The following is a 26950-nucleotide window of genomic DNA, read 5'->3' on the forward strand; positions in this document are numbered from 1 at the left end:
TTTTTCTGGTAATTTTTCCTACTGCTACTATAACAAATTAGCATAAACTTAGTGACTTAAAACAACATAAATTTATCCTCTTCCACTTCTGGAGGTCAGAAGTCTAAAGTGGGCTGGCAACACTGCATTCCTCCTTATGCAAGCTCTAGGGGAGAATCTGCCTCTTTGCCTTTTCTAGTTTCTAGAGACTGCCTGCACACTCTGTGGATCACGGTTCCATCTTCAAAAGCAATAGTGTAGCATCTGACAATCTCTCTCTCTGCTTCGACTGTCACATTGCTTTTTCTCATTCTTATTCTCCTGCCATCCTCTTACAAGGATTCTTGTCATGCCTCTGGGCCCACCCAGATAATTCAGGATAAGTTTCCCATCCAAAGACCCTTAACTTAATCACATCTGCAAAGTCTCTTTTACCACATAAGGTAAAAACATTCACAGGTTCTAGGGATTAGGACGTGGACATTTTAGGGGGGCGGGGAGGCGTTATTCTGTCTACCAGATCCACCTTCTGCCAACTGAAGACAGCCATGCAGAGACATGATGAAGACTGTCTCTAAAACACTGTGCAGACTGGCAAGATGACAAAAATGCTATCATTACTAAAAAAAATAAACTGTTCTGGGGCTTCCCTGGTGGCGCAGTGGTTAAGAGTCAACCTGCCAATGCAGGGGACACGGGTTCGAGCCCTGGTCCGGGAAGATCCCAAGTGCCGTGGAGCAACTAAGCCCGTGTGCCACAACTACTGAGCTTGTGCTCTAAAGCCCGCGAGCCGCAACTACTGAGCCCTCATGCCACAACTACTGAAGCCCATGCGCCTAGAGCCCGTGCTCCGCAACAAGAGAAGCCACTGCAATGAGACGCCCGCGCACCGCAACAAAGAGTAGCCCCCGCTCGCTGCAACTAGAGAAAGCCCGCGTGCAGCAACAAAGACCCAATGCAGCCAAAAATAAATAAATAAATAAATTAATTAAAAAACAAAGCAAAACAAAAAAACTGTTCTCCTGACATGCCACAGCAATGGGAAGTAAGTACTCTGAAATTCACTGCTTATTTTACATCAGAAGGAAGTACAGAAGAATTTTATTATACTGAGGGTAATAGTGGAATCACAGAGCCAGGGTGATTTTCAGTTGACCACAGGTCAGGAGAATAACAGTCCTGTCTCTTCTCGTAGATTTTATATGGCAAAAATGGATTAGTATTGTCTTCCAGGACTGAGTCTTGGTTACAAACCTACTGAACTTCAATTCAATCCACAACCATGAAATAAAACTTCAAGATAACAATTCACTCATCTCACTAAAATAGGGGCTTTTTATCTCTTGAGAAAAAAGTTCCTTCAACCTGTGTCCAGAGGAGATAGGCTTTTGCCACAAGAGGGAGTTTTAGTCCATGGATAAAGGGAGCATGAAAGGGAAAGGGAAATGTAAAACTTTGCTAGTATCACCTCCAGCTTAAAGAAATATTAAGGAGCCACAATTTGGAGGTTAAGACTGTGTACTCAGCTTTCCTTAGCCCAAGCTGCATCCTGGAACCTTTTCACTGGAGAAAAGTAATGCAGCCTCCTTTTGATGGGAATAGTTTCATGGAGTCTTTGTGGGAAGAAACAAGTCGTTTTTCAATACCTTGGAAGCTGGGACCAACACAGAAGGAAGAAGAATGGATTTTTAGACAATGATCTGCATTCAAATCCCAGATTTGTAAGTTTCAGGCAAGTTTCATCTTTTCTGAGCCCCAATTTCTGCCCTTGTAAAAATGGGGATTACACTATTGACCTTGTGGGATTGTTACCAGGATTAAATGAGAAGGAATGGAAAGCATACAGCACAATGCCAAGCAGGTTTTAGGTGCAAAAGAAACAGTAACTATTACATCAGTGTTACTGGAATCAAAGACCCTGACTGTGGCAATTAAGTTCAATAAATAACTTTAAATTCTACTTAAAACGAAGTAATGATGTAAAAAGTTAAAAGCTGCCTATACAACCTCAATTATGCCTCTCTCTAGTGATGATTTCTCTGCTTTGAGCCTCTAATACTGAGTCCTTGGCGTTTGTATAGTTTTGTTGCAACTGAATTAAATTACACAGATGTTGGTTTTTTTGTCATTCACATTTACGCATCTATTTTTAAAGTATCTTGTCTTCTTCATGACAAGTTTAACCTTATACTTCCTCTGTAGAATGTATGCTATTCATGCAGTGGGCAGTTCAAGTAAGTTTTATAGACCGAGGACCTACCAGTTATCAAGAGGAAATGCCATGGTATAATCAGGAAAAATACCTGAGTAAAGAATGATTATTTTTCTGTCACAGCTAACCTGGTGAAAAAAATCAACTATAACTGGAATTGCATGAGTAACTGGGGAAACAAACACTCAGTGGCGGTCATGTACAACGTGCAATGCATTCCTGTGTTGTCTAGCGGCAGATACCTACCCTTCCCTGGTGCCTAAAAAATGTCAGGTAAAAATCACTCTAGCATCTAGACATGGATGCTAGAAACGGATGTTCCTAATGGGAGTTTGAAGGAGAGGGTAAGAATGCCTGGCCACTCTTCCCACTTACCTCCTATTTTGCCCTGTGGACGGATTTAGAACCACCGTAAGCGAGAGGGCAACACTCCTAAGTTAGATGTGTGACCAAACCCAACAGGCTTCCTTTGAAATCACAAAACCAAATTCTATGGCTTCTTTAAAAAGGTCTGAACAAAACTAATCCTTAGTGTAAAAAACCAGAACATGACTTATCTCTGAGTGGGGTGATGACAACAGAGGAGCATAAGGAAAGCTTCTGGGATGATGGGCTATTCTGTATCTTGATAGGGGTATGGGTTATATGGGGTATGCATATGTAAAAACCATTGAGCGGTATAACGAAGATTTTTGCATTTTACTGCATATGTATTTTACAGAAAAAGAAAAAAGAAAAAAGAAAAGAAAGGTCTGGAGGGGCAATCAAAAAAGAAAAGAAAGGTCTGGAGGGGCAATCAGAGTCAAGAAGGCAAGCCTTTCTCATGAGCAAGATGTACCAGGATGAAACTGACTTCCATCTCACCCACTGACAGCAGCTCCCTTAAAGCAGTAATCCAGGCCAAGACTCTCCCCAAATATCCTTTGCTCCAAACTGAAAAGGACTAATACATAATGAACCTGGTTAACACACTTGGTCTTTTGTGATACCTTTTCTTTAAAGAGTTCACGGCAAAGGAAGATGCTTTGCAATCACAGCCATCTTTTTCTTTTTCTTTTTCTTTTTTTTTCTGGCCCTGCCAGGCAGCTTGTGACACCTTAGTTCCCCAACCAGGGACTGAACCCAGGCCCTCGGCAGTGAAAGCGCCGAGTCCTAACCACTGGACCGCCAGGGAATTCCCACAGCCATCTTTTTCTAATAGCACCAGAAGAGATGGGTTTGTCTAGAAGTCTAGTTTTCAAAATGTTAATTACAAGAAGAAACTGCCTGTCACCAGAACAAAGAAACTTAAAATCTAAGTGGCAAGGGGGACTCTTTTAAGCTACTCTATAGTCCTGGGATATAAACAGGGGAAAAAGTGTACAGAAAAGAACTTGCCTGTTTATATCAAGTCGCTGCCAAGATAGACTCCTGATGTTTCATCTCATTAACCTCGATGCTAAATAACAACCCACTCTTCCCCAAAAGGCTTTTGCCTTTCTGCTTTTACCCATGCAACTTGCCCATTTCAAGGAGGCAGCAGAATATAGTGGTTGAAAAAGCAGACTTAGGACTTTCAGACTGAGTCCAGGTCTCACCAATATCTCTGTGCTTGAGTTTCTTCATCTGTAAGAAAGGGTGAGAATAGTAGTATCTACCCTCAAGACTGTTGTATTAATTATATCTATGTAAAGAGTTACGAATAGGGTCTAGCACACAGTAATCACCCAGTAAAAGTTGGCTCATTGATGATGACGACATTTAGGCTTAATGTGGTCCTATCAGCACAGGGTTAGGAGCAGAAGGTGGGTGAATTAGGAGAGACCCAGACCCACACTGATCTCTAGATTCCTAAAGGTGAGAGAATCTCTAGATTTCCTCCTAAAGGTGAGACCTCTGTGAGACCGAGTAGAGAGGCTCTGATGAACTGCGATGCTAGTGATGCAAAGGGGACCCACCTGCTAACACGTCCCTCTCCATCCCACAGCCTCACAGGCACGCCACGTACATTACTAGCCAACCAACTTCATGCGCAGCTGGAGTTTAGAAGTATTTTTTAAAAACACCAGGGTTTTATCACCCAAACACAACTCTATCACTATTCTGGCATATTTCCTTCTAGCCCTGTAGTAATAGTTCTGTGTTATTTCAAACTTTGTGCTTCTTTAAAAAATGGCAGGGCTTCCCTGGTGGCGCAGTGGTTGAGAATCTGCCTGCCAATGCAGGGGACACGGGTTCGAGCCCTGGTCTGGGAAGATCCCACATGCCGCGGAGCAACTAAGCCCGTGAGCCACAACTACTGAGCCTGCGCGTCTGGAGCCTGTGCTCCGCAACAAGAGAGGCCACGATAGTGAGAGGCCCGCGCACCGCGATGAAGAGTGGCCCCCGCTTGCTGCAACTGGAGAAAGCCCTCGCACAGAAACGAAGACCCAACACAGCCATAAATAAATAAATGAATAAATAAAATTAAAAAAAAAAAAAATGGCGGCCTAACATCCTAGTATGAAGAGTCACACGACTAATTCTCCAGATTTGGACTTTTAGGTTATTTTCAATTTTTCACTTTTACAGAGAACAACTTGTGCATTTAACTTGCTTCTTTTTGTGAGTTTGTATGTAGAACTCTTGCCTTAGGCAGTTTTCCGAGAAGTGGAATTACCAAGTCAACCGCTCTGAATGTTTTCAAGTCCTTTCATTCATTCAGCACTTACCGGGTATTTACACAGTGTCTGGCCAGACAGAAAATGAACAAAATGTGGTCTTGGTCCTTGTTCTCAATGAGTTCACAGGTGGAGGGGAAAGCATGTTGCCAGACACCTTTCCCATAGGGTGGTACCAATTTCCTAATCAATGAATTCCTAATAAATTCCCTAAGAAGTAGTCCAATTTTACCAATTTTACATCAACACGATCAGGGTTCAAATAAATAAATCAAACCCCATACTGTGTTTATTAGGAGGTAAAAACTGAGATCTTGTTTTAATTTGAATTGATGTTTACTGCTTAGCTGTGCCTCCTCTATGAATCACTTCATGTTTTTGTTCCGATTTTACTGGAAGCTGGTATAGTTCTCACTAATTTACATGTTTTCCTTACAGAGCAAAGACTTGCGGTCACCGTCAGTATGCGCTGCCACACGTTTTTTCTCGTTTACCATTTCATCTATTTTTTTCCCACTTGGAAGGACTTCCACTAATTTGTACTTGGAGCTATGCCATTCGATCTCTATGGAGAGATTTCCTAAGAAACTACTCCATGAAACCTGCTGCTTTCTTTACTGAAAGGATATTTTTGAAGATAATGTAGATTATGTTAGTTTCCTCTTTATGAGAACCCACAAAAGAAGTTTCTTTCTGAGTACCAGGAATAATTATGCTTCCTGAGTAGAGGGTTTATTTTTATGTTATGAACACAGTGAATCGTGGAACTGATCACGTCTTCTTTACATCAGTGCCTATAAAGGGTCAACTGTACAGCTCACCACTAGCAAATGCCAGCACTTTAAAAGCACACATTTTTGGGGAATTCCCTGGTGGTCCAGTGGTTAGGACCCTGGGCTTTCACTGCCAAGGGAGAGTTCAATCTCTGATCAGGAGCTAAGATCCTGCATGCCTCAAGGCCAAAAAAAAAAAAGCACATATTTCTGTACACTTCATACCTGGCTTTAACTTATTTCCCTAGTTTCATTTTCCCTTTGTTTTATTTTCCTTATCCATTTATTAAAAAAATTTAAACCAGTTATTAAAATAATGAGCTACAAAAATGCTTATCTTGCTTGAAAAAAACTGGGAAGTTCAAAAAAGTATATAACAGAAGGTACAAAGTCCCACCAAACACTGTGTTAGAACACAAAGGAAAAAAGGACATACACTATATGATATCACTTACATGTGGAATCTAAAAAATACAAATGAATGTATATAAAAAAAAGACTCACAGACATAGAAAACTAACTTATGGCCACCAAAAGGAAGGGGGAAGGGGGAGGGACAAATTAGGAGTATGAGACTAACAGATACAAACTACTACACATAAAATAGATAAGCAACAAGGATTTACTGTATAGCACAGGGAACTATATTCAATATCTTGTAATAACCTATAGTGGAATATAATCTGCAAAAAACAAAAAAAACCAGATCACTATGCTATACACCTGAAACTAACACAATATTGTAAATCAACTATACTTCAATTAAAAAAACAAACAAAAAGAAATAAAGGACACAGTCCTGCTTTTAAGGAGCTGAGAAGCTAGTGGGCAAGAAACAAGCAAACACAACTACCAAGAAGCGTGGTAAGTGCCCTGACAGAATGTGCTATGGACACACACAGGAAAGGCATCTAATGCAGACTGAAGTCCTCCTGGAATGAATTCTGGGACAAATGATGCAAAGTCCAGAGGGGAAAGCAGTCTAACAGAGAAAGAGAGGCCAGGGCAGCCCAAGTGATGGAAAAGACCTTACTCACTGAGCTAAGGAGCTTAAACTTGACCCTGAAGACCACAGAGTCACTGCAGGATTTTAAATGGGATATAAATGACACAATCAGATTAGCATTTTAGAAAGAGACATCTGAGAGTGCTGTGCAGAACAAATTGATAGTGGATAAAAAAATGAACCAGTAGGGGGCTTCACTGGCAGTCCAGTGGTTAAGACTCTGTGCTACCAATGCAGAGGGCGCAGGTTCGATCCCTGGTTGGGGAACTAAGATCCCACATGCCTCGCGGCCAAAAAAACCAAAACATAAAACAGAAGCAATATTGTAACAAATTCAATAAAGACTTTAAAAACAGTCCGCATCAAAAAGTCTTTAAAAATAAAAAGAATGCTATGAATTTTTGCCAAACTTGCTAAATTTAACCTCTTGAATTCAGTTTTCTAGAAGTATTTCTTATCACCCAATAAGGATAATTTTATCTCTTCTTTTCAAATATTTATACTTCATTTCTTATTGTATTGGCCACACAGTATTTTTTTAAAATAATTAGGTTATAATTGAAAAATGGCCAAAGGGAACAAAATAAGAGATTTGGGAAATGATTCAAATGCTTTAAGAACTTAATAGTACAAGCCAGAAGCAACACAACAATGGAGAGAGGATGTGCTTGCCGTTGAAGACAGGTTGCTGGGAGAGCCGGAGTCCTCCTGACCATCAGTGCAGTGCAATGAGAACTGGCTGCTCTTTCAGATGGGGCACATGGTAAAGTGTAAGGAAAAGAAGAAAGAAAATGGAACAGCATATTTATTCCAGCTGTGGAAGGAAGATAAATTGTGAAATAAAGGATATTATCACAGACAAACTGAATAAGTATGAATATATAAAAATGAAATAGTTTTGCCCCATGAAATATTTTAAAAAGGGGACGAGGACTTCACTGGTGGCGCAGTGGTTAAGAATCTGCCTGCCAATGCAGGGGACATGGGTTCTATCCCTGGTCCAGGAAGATCCCACATGCAGCGAAGCAACTAAGCCCGTGCACCACAACTACTGAGCCTGCGCTCTAGAGCCCGCCAGCCACAACTACTGAAGCCCATGAGCCACAACTACTGAAGCCTGCGCGCATAGAGCCTGTGCTCCGCAACAAGATAAGCCACCGCAATGAGAAGCCCGCGCACCGCAACAAAGAGTAGCCCCCGCTTGCCGCAACTAGAGAAAGCCCACGCACAGCAACGAAGATCCAAAATAGTCAAAAATAAATAAATAAATAAATAGTAAAAAATTAAAAAAAAAAAGGGGGAAGAAATAGAAGAGGAAAAAAATAACTGATGTAATCTTATGAGCACACGCACGTGTGTGAATAAGTCTATTACAAGTATGAAATATGTATGGTCAATACAATATTTCATTGAATATATGGTCAAATGGTCAAAAGAGATAGATGATCGGTTCATACACAAAGGAAATAAAAATAGTAAATTATCATTTGAGACACTGGCTAGCCCCTCAGGAAATGAAAGAAATTAAAAAACACTTTTATGAAATCGTTTACACACTTGCTAAAGTAAGAAACTGACAAAGCTAGAATACTCTGTAAAGAAATGTATACTTATATACTGCTGACAGCACTGTCAGCTAGCCCCTAAGCTCCCTGTAAATCCATATAACACACGTAACAGCAGCTATATGCAGGCGTGCGTGTACACGTGCAGCCATGCACTCTGACCTCTTAAGTCCGCTTGGAGAAACTATATCCCCAAAAGGGGAAACAGTCATTTGTTTAATGGTATTCAGAGTAAAACTATTCATAACAGGAAAACAATGAAAACAATCCAAGACCCTAAGAAAGTAAACCGGCTAAATGAACCACAGGATAGCAACAAGATGTATCATACAGTCTTTTGTTTGTTTCACTTAGGTTTAAAAAACAATTTTTTTTGAGGTATAGTTGATGTAGAATATATTAGTTTCAGGTATGTAACTGTGATTCACAATTTCAAAAGGTTATACTCCATTTATAGTTATTATAAAATATTGGTTATATTACCCGTGTTGTACAATATATCTTTGTAGCTTATTTATTTTATACATAGTAATCTGTACCTTTTACTCCCCCCTACCCCTACTTCGCCCCTCCCCACTTCCCTCTAACTACTAGTGTGGTTGGTTACCCCACTGGTAACCACTAGTTTAGTTTGTTCGCTGTATCTGTGAGTCTGCTTCTTCTTCTTTTAAAAATATTTATTTATTTGGTTGTGCCGGGTCTTAGTTGCGGCAGGAGGGCTCCTTAGTTGCAGCATGCGTGTGGGATCTAGTTCCCTGACCAGGGATCGAACCCCAGGCCTCCTGCATTGGGAGTGTGGAGTCTTAACCACTGCGCCACCAGGGAAGTCCCAAGTCTGCTTCTTTTCTGTTACATTCACTAGTTTGTTGTATTATGTTTTGGATTCCACATATAAATGATATCATACAGCATTTGTCTTTCTCTGTCTGACTTATTTCACTGAGCATAATGCCCTTGAAGTCCATCCATGTTGTTGGAAAGGGCAAAATTTCATTCTGTTTTATTGCTAAGTAGTATTCCATCTTCTTTATCCATTCATCTGTCGATGGACATTTAGGTTGCTTCCATGTCTTCGCTATTGTAAATAGTGCTGCTATGAACACTGGGATGCACGTATCTTTCTGAATTAGTGTTTTCATCGTACGGTTTTTTAAAAGGACACAAATGGGGACAGAAATAACTAGAAATGCAAAGGGAGAAACTCAAACGAGTGCTTTGCAAAACATGCACATACACATGTGACTTAAGAAGAATATAGATAGAGAACATTTTCCTACACTCTCATTTTATTTATGTACAACGGTCCTGGGAGCTACCCAGAAGCCAACCTGGTACTATTCAACTAATGGAACAAATGTTATCTCCTTCCTTTAACGTAACTTGGTACAGTAGGCACCTTCATCCTCCAGTAAGTGCCATCATAGGAACATACACTCAGCTTTACAGCTTAGGTTTCTAGAAGGAAAGCAACTGCTAAATTGTCTAGTGGGCTTACCGTGAGTGTGGCGAGTGACATGAAGCCAATTAGGTTATTCCATACTTTATCGATGTCCTTTAGCAACTGTTGGAGTTTCTCACTGCACACTGCAGTGGCTTTTATCCCCAGCTCCACACGTTTGGTTACCCTGTACACCTCAACAACACCTGACAGGGTGAGAGAGGACACAGTTAGGTGCTGGAAGCGTACAGAAAGAGTTGAGCAAGACACGACAGCCTTACTGCTGGCTGATATTCTAGGTGGAAACTGGGACTCTATCTGGACAGACGTGAACTTACTATTCCTTGGGACCAATCAACTCTTAATGCTGCAGTATATAAACTCACTGGTAAGAGCACAGACTCTAGAGCTACACTGCTTGGATTTAAGTCCCAACTCTGCCACTTAACTAGCTGTGTAACCTCAGGCAGGTTGCATAACCTCTCTGTGCTTCAGTTGCCTCATCTGTAAAATTGGGATAATAGTAGTACCTCCTCAAAGGATGGTTGAATTAAGGGATTAAAAGGGTTAATACTGTAAAAGGCTGAGAACAGTAGGCATTAACCAAGTATTAGCTATTTTTTTTCTGGCTTCTTTATGAGTCCATTTGTTTGAATTTGGGAAATACCATTACACTCACTGAAAATAGGAATATTAACAGTTTAAAAGAATCGGAATGTCAGTATCACTACACAGGCACACCTCGCTTTATTGCACTTCATTTTGTTATGCTTTCTAGATATACGTTTTTTACAAATTGAAGGTTTGTGGCAACTGTGCATCAAGCAAGTCTATAAGCACCATTTTCCTGACAGCATTTGCTCACTTTGCATCTCTGTCACATTTTGGTAATCTCACAATATTTCTAACGTTTCCATTATTATCATATTTGCTATGATCTGTGATCAGTGATCTTTGATGTTACTATTGTAGTTGTTTTAGGGCACCACGAACCACGTAGCATGTGTTCTGACTGCTTCACTGACCTGCTGTTCCCGTCCATCTCCTCCACAGGCCTCCCTATTCCCTGAGACACAACAATATTGAAATTAGGCCAATTAATAACCCTACAATGGCCTCTAAGTGTTCAATGAAAAGAAGAGTCTCACATCTCTCACTTCAAATCAGAAACTATAAATGATTAAGCTAGTGAGGAAGGCATGTCGAAAGCCAAGATAGCCCAAAAGGTAGGCCTCTTGTGCCAGACAGTTAGCCAACTTTCGAATGCAAAGGAAAAGTTCTTGAAAGAAATCAAAAGGGCTACTCTAGTGAAAATAAGAATGATAAGAAAGCAAAACAGCCTTATTGCTGATATGGAGAAAGTTTTAGTGGTCTGGATAGAAGATCAAAGCAGCCACAACATTCCCTTAAGCCAAAGCCTAATCCAGAGCAAGGCGCTAACTCTCTTCAATTCTGTGAAGGCTGAGAGAGGTGAGGAACCTGCAGAAGAAAAGTGTGAAGCCAGCAGAGGTTGGTTCATGAAGGTTAAGGAAAGAAGCCGTCTCCATAACATCAAAGTGCAAGGTGAAGCAGCAAGGACTGATGTAGAAGCTGCCGCAAGTCATCCAGAAGATCTAGCTCAGATAATTAACAAAGGTGGCTACACTAAACAACAGATTTTCAGTGTAGATGAAACCACTTTCTATTGGAAGAAGATGCCATCTAGGACTTTCATAGCTAGTGAGGAGACGTCGACACCTGGCTTCAAAGCCTCCAAGGACAGGCTGACTTTCTTATTAGGAGCTAATGCAGCTGGTGACTTTAAGTTGAAGCCAGTGCTCATTTACTATTCCAGAAATCCTAGGGCCGTTAAGAATTATGCTACATCGACTTTGCCTGTGCTCTCTCTATAAATGGTACAATAAAGCCTGGATGACACCCATCTGTTTACAACACGGTTTACTGAATATTTTAAGCCCACTGTGGAGGCCTACTGCTCAGAAAAAAAGATTCCTTTCAAAATATGACTGCTCAGTGACATTGCACCTGGTCACCCAAGAACTCTGATAAAGATATACAACAAGATTCATGTTTTCATGCCTGCTAAACACAGAACATCCATTCTGCAGCCCATGGATCAAGGAATAATTTCAACTTTCAAGTCTTAGTCTTTAGGAAATACATTTTGTGAGGCTGTAGCTGCCACAGATGGTAATTCCTCTGATGGATCTGGGCAAAGTCGATTGAAAACCTTCTGGAAAGGATTCACCGTTCTAGATGCCATTAAGAACATGTGTGATTCACAGGAAGAGGTCACAATATCAACATTAACAGGAATTTGGAAGAAGTTGATTCCAACCCTCAGGGGTGACGTCAGTGGAGGAAGTAACTGCAGATGTGGTAGGAATAGCAAGGGAATTAGAATCAGAAGTGGAGCCTGAAGATGTGACTGAATTGCTGCAATCTCATGATAAACCTTAACAACGAGGTATTGCTTCTTATGCGTTAACAAAGAAAGTGGTTTCTTGTGGTGGAATCTACTCCTGGTGAAGACTGTTAAAATGACAACAAAGAATTTAGGATATTACATAAACTTAGTTGATAAAGCAGCAGCAGGTTTTGAGAAGACTGACTCCAATTCTGAACGAAGTTCTCTGGTGGGTAAAATGCTTTCAAACAGCGTTTTATAGTATACGGAAATGGTTCACGAGAGGAAGAGTCTACCGGTGCAGCAAACCTCACTGTCGTCTTATTTTAAGAAATTGCCACGGCCCCCCGAGCCTCCGGCGACCACCCTGATCAGCGAGCAGCCACCAACATGGAGGCAAGACCCCCCCCAGCACAAAGACTATGACTCACGGAAGACTCAGATGATGGTTAGCATTTTTAGCAATAAAGTATTTTTAAATTAAGGTTATGTACATTGGTTTTTTAGATATGATGCTATTGCACACTTAACAGATTACAGTAACAGTGTAAATATAATTTTTCTACGCACTGGGAAACCAAAAAATTCATGTGACTTGCTTTATTGAGATATATGCTTTTTGAGATATATGCTTTATTGTGGTGGTCTGGAACCAAACCCATGGTATCTCTGAGGTCTGCCTGTAATTAATAAATATCTCACTCCTCTGAATGCCCAAAGATCTACAAAGTCTGTGGCTTCATGTATCTTTTATACACTTAACAGGACACAGAATGGTTCTTTTCCTGTGGTCGCTGAATTATGGCTGAATTCTTCCAGCAAGGATGAGGGTGCCAAGGTCTCCACATCCTAAGGACAGCTGCCAGACGTACCCCCAACCCCTCCACCAGCTGCTGTAAGAGAGGACTGGAAGAATCCCAGGGGGTCTTCAGTGGTACATGCTCAGCCTCTGTACAGCACCACAGCTTGTCCTTCCTCCTCCAGGGGAAGGGCAGGAATCACTGCCCACTCTAAGCCAAGTGAGGGGGCTTCTGAGATGGGCACCACTCAGATGGGCTTCTGAGATGGGCACCATTGTAGGGTTATCTTCCACACTAGAAAACTAGTAGAAGGAAAGATAGGCACCCCATTACCCGGTGAACATCTGTTTATGCAGCAGAATTGTGCCTGTCTGGGCAGTACAGCGGAACCAGAGCAAGGTGGCAGGAGTAAGGAGAGCTCGCATCCCTTCGTAGCCACTCATGCAGCAAGTATTTGCGAGTGACCACTATGTGCCTGGCCCTAGTTTAGGTGCTGAAGACCCAGCAGTGAGCAAAACGGACCCAAATCCTTTCCTTCTTGGAGGTTCGTTCTAGTGGAGGGAGACAGATAATAAGAACAGTAAGTAAAGGATTTAAGATATTAAAGGTGACAGGGCTAGGGAGAAAATCAAGCAGGGAAAGAGACGGGAAGTGCCAGGGTGGGGAGAGGCGACACGGTTTTGAGTAAGACAGGCCAGGAAGACGTCACTTAGAAGGTGACATTTGAGTAAAGATCTGAAAAAGACTAGGGTCCAGTGCGTGTGGCTCTGGCCACGGGACAAGCCTGAGCTTGGGGAGGAGAGGACCACTGAAACGGACAGGGATTGAGACTTCATGTTGGACTGGCATGTCTGACAGCTGAAGGCGGCCAGGAAGTTCAGGAATCTGTGACGTCAGTAAGGAGTAGAAAGGAAGAATTCAACACAGCATGGTAAGAATTGATTGGAGACCCAGTGATTTAATTTTCTTTTTTAAACCAATCATTTAATTTTAATGCCTCATCTAGTTCAGACTCTTTGATAAACCAGTAATTTTACACCAGTAATTTTGTATAACAAAGACTGGGAAACCTGGCCAATGAGACCCGAAGTCAAATAGTTGTTCCTGTCTGGGACTTAAGTGTCTTCTCTACAAATGCAGATGCTACTTAGTGAAGTCATATGTGGCTTGAGAGATCTAGATTGAGCTACGTAACATAGGGACAACTGAAAAGACTGCAAAGTGTCATGATTTTGGATAAGTAAAATATAAAAGCACATACCTAGTAAGTATTCCATGCCTTGAGCTGACTGAATTACTTCTGTGCACACAGAACTACTACTGATTCCATTTAAGGTATCATTGGCCTTCTTAATGACCTACAAAGAAATGAAATCACATACCTTATGTAATCAGGAAAAGTCATTACAAATCAATTTACTATTAGTAGAAAACCTAACAGAAAGCCAGGAGGTGTGAAAACACATGACTGATTGATGTATGTAGATGACTATGCTGAAACAAATCTGAGAATTTAATTTTGACACTGAAGAACCAATCCTTCATTTTTTTTGGAAGAGGAAAAATAGAGGTTCTTTAGCTTAAATATTATTTTAACTTGGGCAGAGATAAGGATATCATTTTGTTATGTCTTAAACACAGTGACAGAAGAGGGCACAGTAGTTAAGTGAGCTGTGTCTACTATCATAGATGGGAAAGAAGCCTCGCTTAAGATGTGTGACTTTCCACAAAGCTCTTTGCGCAAGGCCATGGAGGCAGAGCTCTCCGAGTCTATCCAAATGAACCCAGAAGGCAAGATATGTACACAAGGGGCATTTCCGTACGTGTGAACATCACAAAAGTGACAGACTCACCTCTAGGGCACTCCCCAGGCACCGCTGCCATTCATATGCATATCTCTCATTCTCCTGTGAATTTTATAAAAAGAACTGGGTCAAACCAGCAAGCCTGGAATCCTATTTGTGACTTCTGTCAATTCAGAGTACTGAAGACTTTCCTGTCTATGAAAATCACTCTAGTCCACACGCAACTTATCTTTTGAACCCACTAGTGACAATTTTTAATTCCTGATAAGTGTAACTTCCAAGCACACGACTTGTAAATCTGAGGGAAATGTTCCTTCGTTGATTCCCTTTGTAAATGTTGCCTCATTTGTTCCACTAACAGCGGAAGCTTCTTCAAAGGCACTCACCATGTAGGTGTCTAGTACAAGGGCCAATATCAAACCACGGCCTCCTGCGCCATGGCTTCCTGTGTGTGCGTGTGCACGTGTGTGACAGGGAGGGGGAGGAGGAGCGCTAAGAGTATTGGCTGGAGGAGGAAGGCAGCATGGGACTAAGATGCTGTGAACATGAACAGTGAGAGGACCCAGGACATCTGCCCTTTCTCCTCTATTTTGATGCTTTACCATTCATTAAGATGATAAAGTCTGTGTGCTCAAAAAGAACTCCCTGAAACACCTGCCTGCCTGTGAGGTCCCAGGAATAATTCCAGTTTTGGGGTCACTAACTACTTTCAGTGATGCCATGTCTGGGAGGTATTTTCATCTGGGGCTAATGTCGCCATTCTCTCACTGTAATTACGCATCTTACGTCTGGTGCTTTGTGACGCTCTGCCCCTGGTGCCCCGAGTGAAAGCTGCAAGCACTTTTGCTCAGGGCCCTCGGGGGCTCAGCCCCCTGTGGACGAGGAGCCCGCTCACCTCCACCTCTCCGGTCAGGTCTTTGTACTTGTCGCGGATGACGGGCAGGGCGGGCTTCTCGCTCAGTGTGTTGGAGCGGTCTCTGAAAGGCTGCTCCGGGGCCGGAGAAGGAGAAGAACGGCTTATTTCTTTATCACCAAGGCTCAGACTCCTCTTGTGCGATCCTGGGGGAAGTGGAGGGCACAAAGGTTCTGATTACTCAGCTTAGTCCAAGCGGAGGCTCTTCCTTGCTAACACGACCCTCTTCTCTTAGACGTTTGTGTCAGGAGGTGTTCACACCCCTCATTCAGCCTGTCTGGCAAGCTACATGTTGAACGCTTTCATTTGTTCTCTCTTGCTTGAGTTCCTTGCCTTTAATTTTCTCCATTACGCTTCTCTGATCTATCACAGTTCTTCCATAATTCTAAGTGCGGAATCACTGGAGTCTGGAGGGCTAAAGGGTCTTTCTAAGTATCAGAGCATAAGAGGTGTCTTGCTTCTCCAGTCATCAGTTAGGGATTTGTACCGACTTCCTCCATCTCTCCCAGTCTAATGGAAATCAATGAGCCCTTCTGTCAGGATGCGATTAAAGCAAAAGGGGCAAACTTAAATGCCTTCAGAGGACAGGCAAGCAAAGTAAATGACTGAAGAAGGTCAGCTGGAGATGGAAGCAGTGGGGACTGTGACACTGGGGAGAGCACACCTCAGCTGTCAGAGGGGGATGTTGCTACTCAGCTCCAGCTGACTGTCAAGAGGTGGGAATGTAGGCCTAGCACTGCCAGATACTGCAACTTTTCAAGAAAAGCTAGAAATCCAGGTTATGAAGTGTCATGATTTCTATGTATCTGCAATTGCTTCACATATTAGAAAACCTTCCATGTGGGTCAATCAAAACAGGTCTGCAGGCTGGATCCAGATCCACAGCTACCACGTTGCAGCCTCTGGATGAAAAGATATAGTCCATAGCCAGCGAACAAGAGCAGAACTAACTTGCCCACAAGGGGATCAAACCATTTCTCTGCCTTTTAACACGGTACACCTCTACCTCAAACAAGCAAATGAACAACAGACTGGGTGCTATGCTTATTTTTAGCCCCAAAAGCAGTTATCTGAGGGATACTGGTTTAATTTCAGTCTCAGGGAAACCTTCTTTTATAGCTATCTGTCATAGACTCTGATTTTAAACACTGGAAAATCTATTTCCTGCTATCCCAGGGACCAACTTCTTATTCTAAGAAAGAACATCTAACACTGCAGCGGAAGAAACCATGACATAAAATCTATGTTGGAAGCCACTCACCTTGAACGGAAAGGTCAAAGGTTGCCAGCTCACTTTTGATCATCTCTTCACTGGATTTCACTTTGCCTTGTGAATTGGCCACTAAAAAGTCAAATTTGCTGATTTTGGGCTTTTCGCTTTGAAACTCTCCAAAGTCATCTGCACATTCTTTGGGGGTGTCGTGAGAAGCGCTGCTGGAGGCTGGGCTTGGGCACGTGGCCTCTTGGCTCCGTTCAGCCGCAGGCAGGTCCTGTCTGGTGAAATCCCTGTAGTCCCCGCTTTTATACTCCTTTTGCTCGCTGGCCTGTGGCATCACATCTTTAAAACTGGCAAAAGCTGGAAAGGTCGTCTCTGGAGGAGCATCCTCGCTTGTGAAGGCTGTGACTTTGGAGAGAGATGTCATGGGGAGGTTTTCGGTACTGCCGAATGAAGTGTCTTTCTTTTGAAGGGCCGAGGCAGCTGCGGAGGCTCCGCTTCCTGCTGAGAGGACAAATGGAGAGAGTTTTCTGCCCTGAGAGGCAACATCCCTGTCTGAACAGTCATAGCTCGTGAGTGTGCTCACTGCAAAACTGCTACTGTAGGTTCCAAAAGCAGCACATTTTAAGTCCTCTATATCTGAAAGGGAAATAAGACCCCACAATTAGAGGCAAGCTCACCATTTAGGCAAAATGCCCTAAGCTCTGCAGAAGCAAAATGTCTCGCACTTTTGATTCGTTTTACGCGATGCTGGAGTTAACTAAATTTAGAGCTTGTACTAAAATTAAAGAAGCTGGGCTGTAAAATCTGATCTTGAAAAACCCACATTAGCCTTGAGTCGGCATTTATATTTAGTAACAAAGAGCCACCTTCTTTGGATAGTACAATTCCTAAAAAAAGACAGGAGGGTCATCCACCAATGTATATATACAGTTTGATATAAGAATAGGGTCATTTAATAAAATGTCCGTTCACTTATGAACTTTAAAATGTATTTACAATATTCCCTGCCTAAAACAAGTCTCTTTCGTTCTGACTTTGTTGGAAGATGTTCCTTTATAACATGGTCATATGAAATGTACATGACAAACTAATTAAAAATTGACAATATCCCGAAACTAAAGTAAAAATAATGTTATTTAACTTTTAATCAGTTATCAGGAGTTTCTGTCTAGGCAAGGCCAAATATGAGACTTTAATTAAGCAGTTACTTACCTAGTTGTTATTTTGGTCAATATGGACGTCATATTGCTGTGATGGAGTATGAGGAAAGAAAAATCAGTCTAAACTACTTAAATCCCTAAAAAAATAGAATCAAAGGTCTGGGTCCTCTTGGGCTCCTGTTTCTCCTTCAACTATGTGTAACCCCCTCATTTAAAAAAAAAAAAAAAGGAAAAGAAAAGAAATGCTGGGGCAGAAGACTCATTTTACATGCTTAATATATCTTTAAATAATTTAAGAGATGGCACAAAACAGCAGAAAGAATGTAGGTTTTTGATTCAGACAGACCTGGGTTCAACTCCCAGCTCTGCCACCGACCACTTGTGTGACACTAGGCAAGCTATTTAACATCTCTTAACCTCGGTTTGCTTATCTGTAAAAAGAGAAGACCATGCACTTGGAAGGGCTGTGTTATGACATTAATAACATGTGTAAAGGGCCCAGCCCAGTGCCTGGTGAGCAACACAGCAATTACTATACAGCACAGTCGCCACCAGCCTCAATGTGATATTTAGTTGCCTGCCTTAGGGCCTAAAATAGAATTGTTTCAAAGAAAAAATGAAAAGTCAACCCATCACTTTAGTGGTCTTAGTAGGGAAAATTTCTTGCTCATTTTCATAAAGCAAAACCAGCTGACGCTGAGTAACACTGGTGTGGAGAAGCAACTTTCCAGCAGTGCTGTCCGTTCAGTCTGGCTGAGAGGTGTTTGGTCTCATTTTGGTCACTGTATACCAGGGAAGAAGGCCAAATGCAAGACTCCCTCTCTGACAACCACAAACATGGCTTAAAGGAAAATGCTCAAAAGTTCTGTGACCCAGATTTTCATAACTCAGTCAACAGGTAAAACAACACTGGGCTTCTTCATCTCTCTTACACAGCAATGTTGCATAGTTTATGAGAAGGAAGGGATTCCTGACATTGCTCCTCTAACAGTGCACCCCAAATAGCTCTCTGTCTCTCAACCCTATTAGGAAAAGGGCACTAACTTAATGATAAAAATGGAAAACCCGAGATTTACAGAAAGGCCAACCAGTGAAAAGCAGATAACTGCCACAGAACAGCAGTATATTTTAAAACTCTCTAGTGCAAATGGTACCCTTCAAATTTAGCTTATTAAACAGGAGGGAAAAAAAGATTCAGGTGAAAAATGTACAGTTTAGAATGAATGAAACAAGACTTTAGGCAGAACACCCTCTTAGTCTCTGGCTGTAGTGTTTATTTTCCCCACTATTTAAAGGGATCAGAAGGTGCCCTGACTCAAATGAAGTGAAATTTAATCAGGAGGCAGATGCAGTTAAATACAAGATGAGTGAGTCTTCAAGGGGTACATTCAGAAGAATGTGTCAGAACATGAATTTTTTATTATTACACCCTACCAGAAAGCTCTCTGAAGAAGCTGTATTGTGAACTACTCCCAGAATCTCATCTACTAAAAAGGGTAGCAATTTTCCTAGAGACCAAAGATAAATTTAATAAAAAGTTAAGCTCTTGTTCAAACATTACAACTAAGTTGCTATGGTAATAAAAAAGACCCTTTTGTGCAATTATGCAGCAAGAAGAAACAAGTTTTCTTTTTTTTTTTTAAACCAGAAATGATTGTAATATAATCAGGCAAAAGGCATTATAAGCAATAAGGGAATACCTTAGTTGAAGACCTTTTAAGTGTTTTTGATAACACTATAGGTCTCCAAGAAATGTTACTTTTATTAAGAATGATAAACATAACATTTTGCCTTTTGGAACAACTCAAAGAAATGACCAAATGAAAGACTAAAAAAGAAATATTTTATATTTTAAAAGATAATGAAGAGTAATGATACCGGATATATGAAAGTCAAGCCTCAAGGCTGATTTTCTAAATTTTACTTTTGCTTATTTACTAGCTATACAGTGTAAAAAAACAATTTACTAAAGTGCAATTCATTTGAACACATAAGGAAGTACTGCTATTACATAAGGAACATGAGAACACTGTATTCCTAAACCTTAGCATTTATAAGCAATATAAAAATACAGTTGTATTTCCTAGCATGGTGAATATTAGTTAACTGTTTTTTTTTTTTTTTAAGTAAACCTTTTTTTTAGAAAAACGTGGTAAATCAGTTCACTGAGGGTAGGTTAAACCAAGAAAATTCCTTATTTCCCATGTTAACAGTTCTATGTTTTCTAAGCAGTCAAACGATAAGTATTATTGTACGATGGTCTTAAAAATAGTGAAGATTCTATAAGAGCCACAACATGCGTGATGGAAAAAATAATACGGAATAACCCACATTTTATTTTGCAATCACTGAAATTACTGTAGGTGGGTTTTCAATTTGATAGCTGAATTCTGAAAATTGCAAGAGAAAAAGGAAAAGAAAACAGAATGAATGCAATAAAAGGAACAGAGAATCACTGCTGTATTTCTGATTCTACTGGAAAACTCTTAGGCTGTGCTCAGTTGAACTGCAATTGCACACAGATGATGTGCCAAATTGTGTGTCTTAATATATGTATTTGTTTGCAACCAGGAATATCCTGTAACTAAGGCCAAAGGAATAAACTATACAATCTGCTTTCCATCATGGGTCTCAAATTAAGACATAGATTTCTTGCTTACACTGGCAAGTAACCCTATCAGTCTCTTCCATAACCTCTATTCACATCCCTTGTGCATGGATGTTGTACATGAAAACAAGGTATTTCTTGGAACAAAGAATGTCAGCTGCTGCTACAGGACACAGAAGGCCATACCGATTCCCACGGATCTTTTCTAAAGCTGTAAGCATATGTGCCCAGGTGATTAAGAGTTACTGGCTTTTGAGAAAGGGGTTTAGAAAAAAAAAGAGATACATGTGCAAATTCCACTGTTCCCTAGTGTTTTATATAGCAATTAAATTGTTCATTGGCCTAAGGAATAAACAGCTTTTAATTTCCAATACTGATTTAATCCAAATTCCATTTTACCAAAGCAAATCATGAAATATTTATAAACTTAAACTTCTTTCCATTCCTGGCCTTATTCTACTTCTGAAGTCAGTCATATTTACATTCTCTATTAACTACAGAACCTGGCCCAACTGTGTCCTCTAAGTATCAAACACCCTGACAGGTGTTGCTGAAGAAAACAGGAATGAAAGTGATCATAGTGTAAGAATGACAGGCCATAAAATGTTGCTGTATAATCGCCTTCCAGTGTTTTCTAACCTGCATAGAAACCTCCCATTCTTCATGTGTACTTACTCATATAAATCTATAGTTTAAATGTTGTCAGGCTATCAGTAAGCACCTGTAGGTTTCTGGGTCAGTGCTTTAAGTTCAATAAAGAAAAGTGGCAATCTTGTGGATATTTTCAGTCCAGAGGAGGCTGGAAGGCCACAGAATGGTGCCAAGACATACAGTGGGACATGGTCATCATTAAAAATCCCACAGAAAAAAATCAAATGAGCACAAAAGATGGCAATTACAACTAGGGCCTTGTGACCATGCAAGGGAGAGGGGAGCACCCAGAAGACCATCCTATGCATATGACCCTATATAGCTAATGGGCCAACATTTTCCAAAACAACCTATGAAAAGCATTCAACTGATGGAAAAACAAAGCTGGAAGCAGCTCTTTAAATAGTAAATTGGTTTGATTCTTTGAGTTATTTTAGGATTTAGCCCAGCTTCTTTGATATTGCCAGAATCCCCTTCATGTTCATTAGCTACTTTTAAAAATCAGCAGGGATTTTAATGTGAGAAATACAGTGATTGTAAAATATAAATACATTTGTATAATTTCGCAGGCACTGATGTGTGAAGTCAGGCACTAACCACATCTTACTTTACTTGGCATTGGGATAAACAAAATGGTGTTTTTTGATTTGTTGGAACTTATAGAATACAGCCTTCAAGTCTTTACTGAAAGTTTATATTGTTACACGTATTATCAAAACTTCCTCCCTAAAAAGTAATATTACTCTGGAAACATTAATTGCTCAATTTGTGAATGTGATTATGTTTTATGCACAGGTATATTCATTTTCTGGAGCCTGCTTAAATACAGAAAGGAGTTAAAATAAAGCAGTCCCAGATTTACCAATATAGCACTAAACAATTCCACTGACAGAGGAATTCCTTAGCCAAAGCCACCACGAGACTGGCACCAGAACATTCTAAAAGAAGGGCAACTGATATTATCACTAGATGGAGGCTACACCAAAATCTCTTTCTTCCAAATTAGTTAATACACATCATAATTAAAACATAGTATGATTATACAAGGTTTCGCAAACCAAGTATTATTCACTTTCTAAAGCAATATGCTCTGGAAAACATGGTATTTTGAATGGCAGACCCAACTTTTCTTAGTGTTAATCTAAATCCCAATGTGCAACTTTTCTTTTTTCTCAAATGGCATAGTTCAGATACTGTAAGTAATCTCTCAGGAATCCTATTCAAAATCCTCACCTTCAATGGTTTAATTTCCTTTCTGACTCAAACTTTTAAAAAGAACAAAGAACCAAAGCATCAAAATATAAGGAAAAAAATTTAAACCATGGAAACAACTCCCTTTTCCCAAGGTTTTTCATTATTATTATACTCTAAAATGGAAAGAAATGTCCAAATTTGGCCTACTCTTGCAGCTAACTTTTGTGGGTCTTTCTAAAAATTGTTTTCTTAAAAATGAAAAGAGTTAAGAACTTGCTTTACGGACTAAGTTAAAAAAGACCAAGGGTGGCTTCGTACTACATTCTGAAGTTGGAAAGATAACAAGTTGGAAAGGTAACATGCTCTACAATTAGTGGATGAAGTGCCCAACTTCAAACGCAAATCAAATTCAGTCCTGGAGACTCCCTGGTATTAACAATGAACACTTTTCATTACAGAGATTATCAATCTAAATTCAGTTTACATTTACTCTGCTCAGAAGTTCATCTCAATACCATTCGATAATTTATTTTAAATTAAATTTATATATACCTAGTTATTAATAGACATGGCCCTTTCCCCAACACTAAGCTCTTAGGTCTTCCCCTTCTCTTCAGAGTATAAGTCCTAGTGGGAGACAGGCTCTGTGATGTTTACTAAGTAATAAAATCTTCACTAGAAGTAAGGAATAAAATTTCTCTCTATTACATAAAGTAATGTAAGGTTTACACTTATCTTTTAAAATGTTTCAACTTATATTTTAATCCAGTGCCATGTTAAAAATTTATAACAGTGGAATTGTAAGGGGAAAAGGCTAAAATGTACCAATACTTTCTTAGGAGAAAGGTATTTGAAGAAACAAAATAAACAAAAGGGAAAAAGCCCTCTAACCACAGAAGGGTTTAAACTTGATACTGACCAGGTATTTTTTTGGTCTAACCCTGGAAAAGTACAAATTACACACATCCCCACACTTTCAAAATGTGTGAAAGAATTATTTATTAACGTTAAGACTTACAGATCACAAAAGAGAGTGGTACAGAAGAGCTGGGAAAAAAGTCATCAGAATAAGCATGCAGATCGGTATTTGCAGAGGAATATACCAAAGCAAGTTTGAAAAGGCACATTCACACAGAAAATGTCTAAATTGAAAAAAAAGACATCAGAAAAGCAGCCAAAAAAATAATAATAAAGCGCTGATTAAAATACAAAGATTTTCAATGTCAAAGAAGAGCTACTTTACAGGTAGGTAGGTAGGTAGGTAGGTAGCTACAGAAGCCTTGCTAACCCTTTGAGAGTGTCACAAATGAGGGTCAGCTCTTGCTGCCAACGAAACCAGATGATCTTAATGACTGCACATCAAGATGCTTTAGTGCTGAGAGGTTCAATTTAGAGGGGGGACAAAAGCAGCCTAGTTGAAATTATATGCAGCAAGGGCTCAAAGGGTTAAATGTAATAATACGCAGAAAAATCAGGCAATGTTATTAGTATTATCTACCTTCCATACAAAGAATTATAGCAAGAGTTAAAAGAGACAGTATCCCCTTCAGAGTCAAGTTAGGGTTTCTAAACAGGATTAAGGTCCAGAGATGATAATCTACTACGTTTTATTCTCTCTTCATCAGCCCACTTCTTATTTCTCCAACAAAAAGTACCTTTAACCCTCAAACTAAGAGAGCAAGAGATACTGTGCGTCAACATGAGGATAAAGAAAAACCAAGTTGCACTGGAGAAGTCCCTGCCATTTACCCTCTCCAATACATTCACGCAGCAGTTTTGCTCAAGAACGATATAGCTCATTGGTCAGACATCAACCCCTTTTAACAACCACTCTAAAGGGATACTGCTCCTTTCGGACAGGAGGTTTACAGATCAAAAGGAGGGAACAATCCTCTTTTAAGAATATCCTCAAACTGAAGAAACTTGGCTTGAACATTACAGGTTCCAAGCTGGGAATGTTCCAAACATACATAAAAGGACATGAGCACAGATTATTTTAACAGGTCAATGAGAACAAGCTCAGTCACGAAACCAATCTCCCCTCCCCAAATGGAAAAAAAAAAAAGAAAAGACACCCTCCCAAATGCAGATTAGACTCGTCTCACAAAGAAATCTAGTTTGGCACTGTGAAAGAATATAGATTCACTTTCAGAAAAATAGCTTCTAATTAATAACTTCAGAGTCCAAAAGGCTAGTATACATGTTATGAGATTTTAAAATAAAAAGCCAATATTATTGTTCAGAAAATGGAGCACTTTGCAACCAACTGCTGTAGCTCAAGCAGCTCATACAAAAAAGAAACAAAATCACTCTAGCAAACAAACAGCGGCAAAAAAAAAAAAAAAAGGAAAACATTTGAAGAAGGGTACATTAAAAAAAGAAGTAGACAGTCAGGGGCACAAGGAGCCCTGCAGACAGCCCACTGTACTTGGCAAGTAGCCCGTGGAACACGTCACTCCTGCGATACCTTGCTCCCAATTCAGCACCCTGTTTAAGAAGACCTCTAACATCTCAATAGCCAAAGGACGAATGCAATTTTGTTTTCTGACTTACCAAATTGATATATGCAAAAGCCGCCATACTTTATTATTTCTTCCTGAATCTGTAAACTTGGGAGTGTCTTATGTGTCCCTCTCTAGTTAAACGACAATGAACCCTTCGTACGCATAATGCATTTTCTGGAATAATACAGTAATGCTGAGATATTTCTCATTATTAAAGGCCACAAAATAGGTTTATCTTTCTATATACATATCAAAGAACAAAACAAAATAAAAACTAGGACACTTGGGAATCTAGTTTTTCTGACAGGAAGTTGGACTAGAGAATCAACTACTACACGTAAATCCATATGGAATTTAAAGAGGGCTCTCTTCTAAGATGTTTTCAAATATTTTACGAGAAAGTTAGTAGTTACCCTATCTACCGTCTACAGTTGTGTTACAATTTACTACTTCCAGTAATAGCGTTAACACTGAAAACCGTACCTCAATTCCACTAACAACTCCTGCCCTCCTCCTTGCCAGACCCTGGCACACAGGGCATCCAGATACAAGCTCTTGCCCTCTTCTTCTCTTGTAGGGATGTGGCAAAACTGCAGTACAACTGGCTAGACATTTTTACTTCCTTGGCCCAACAAGAGTCGGTTTCTATAAACCAAACAGAATACTCTATGGGCAGCTGCCAAATATACCCAAGAGAAGAAAAAAGGAGAAGGAAACATTGACTTCACTCACAGAAATGGAGGAACGTTACTGACACTGCAAAAGTCTTATAAAATTTCTGGCAATGTGTGGCTCATTCAGCAGTGGATTTTGATGTGCCTCAGACACCAAGTTGGTGTTAGATTTCAAACGCAAAAATATTTTAGTTATCCAATCTAAGTTTCATTGTATTCATGGTATCCACATATCCAAGCATCCATAGAATCCAATTCAACACTGCTTTAAGGGGACTGGCAATGAAGAGGTTAATTATTAGACATTCATAAGGGTTAAGAGCCAGAGCCTTCCTCTTCTGTAAATCAACACCCACAGAACCATCTTTGAAATCTACATCACCATCACCAGAGCAATCTCACCAATTCCTCACCTGCAGCAGGAGGATGCTGGCCACTAACTGTGGGTAAATCCAAAGAGCTATCAGACATGCCATGCTTAAGATCTCCTCCCACGTCAGCCAGTTTCATGTCAAACTGAACAGAGAGTGCATCTTCAGAGTCCTCCTTGCCAACACTGCTGCCACCAATGGAAGGGAGATCCAAGGACTTCACCGAAGCAGAGTCTTCTTTGGTGTGTCTGAAAGCCGCTGCTTTCTCTCCCAGGGATCTGTCCGAGTTCATGGAAGAAAATTTACTGGAGTGGAAGTCAGCAAAATCATCATCACTCTTTCCCGAGGAAGTGTTATCTTTCAGCTCTTCAACACCTAGTCCCGATCCTTCCAGAGAGAGTTGTTTGAAGACATCGTATTTGGTAGATGCAGCGGCAGAGCTCTGTCCGTTCTTCACTGTGCTGCTCGCGCTGCTGCTTAGAGGAACAGGACTACTTTCCTCTTTAAGGGCCTCATATTTGTCATCTGCCTTTTGCTCAGATGAAATAGAACTATTACTGAAAGCCATAAAATCTGCAAAGTCATCCTGCTCCCCAACAGATGCTGGACTAGAATATTCCCCAAAAAGGTTGAATTCTCCAAAATCATCAGCCAAACTAGAAGTTTTAGTTGACGCCAGTGTCGTCATGGGTGCCGCAGACCCCGCTAGCTGGGGTCGTGAGGAAACAGATTTTGATGCACTAAATGCAGCTGAAAAGGACAATGGTTTCTCGCTGCTGCAAGTAACTGAGGAAAACATATCTAGGTCTGCTAAGTTCAGAGGATTTTTCACTTGTGTTTGTGGTTTCTGTTGGATAGCTCCTGAGGGGAAGGCTGCCGGAAAAGGTTTGTCTTTTGCTGGTGGCTCTAGTGGTGAGATACTATCGGCGGTTTTAAAATCGGTGAAACCATCATCATTTCCCGCAGATCTGAATTCTGCAAAGTTTTCTCCTGAAACAAAAAACACAACCAAATAAAAAAGAATGCTGAGCT

The 26950-nt window shown here is 40.5% G+C and overlaps 1 protein-coding gene across 24 annotated transcripts in view; it reads right to left on the bottom strand.

Moving 5' to 3' along the window:
- The window catches only part of SYNRG (synergin gamma), a 92981-nt gene that overhangs the window by 9153 nt on the left and 56878 nt on the right, over positions 1-26950 (bottom strand). For 15 of the 24 annotated variants that reach the window (XR_005017734.1, XR_005017735.1, XM_036836154.1 and 12 more), the window contains 6 exons: positions 25961-26908; positions 16799-17392; positions 15520-15683; positions 14673-14726; positions 14081-14177; positions 9670-9818 (listed from right to left, as the gene is read on the bottom strand). Coding sequence is in view for 22 of the 24 variants with exons in the window: in XM_036836154.1 (XP_036692049.1) it covers positions 9670-9818; positions 14081-14177; positions 14673-14726; positions 15520-15683; positions 16799-17392; positions 25961-26908 (2006 nt within the window). In the remaining 2 variants the exon portion in view is untranslated. Of the gene's footprint in view, positions 1-6970; positions 7349-9669; positions 9819-12671; positions 13371-14080; positions 14178-14672; positions 14727-15519; positions 15684-16798; positions 17393-25960; positions 26909-26950 lie in introns of those variants that run through there. The other 9 variants (XM_036836161.1, XM_036836175.1, XM_036836163.1 and 6 more) reach the window with 6 other exon arrangements.

This window comes from Balaenoptera musculus, chromosome 20 (assembly GCF_009873245.2).
Source record: "Balaenoptera musculus isolate JJ_BM4_2016_0621 chromosome 20, mBalMus1.pri.v3, whole genome shotgun sequence".
In the NCBI taxonomy this organism is placed as follows: Eukaryota; Metazoa; Chordata; class Mammalia; order Artiodactyla; family Balaenopteridae; genus Balaenoptera; species Balaenoptera musculus.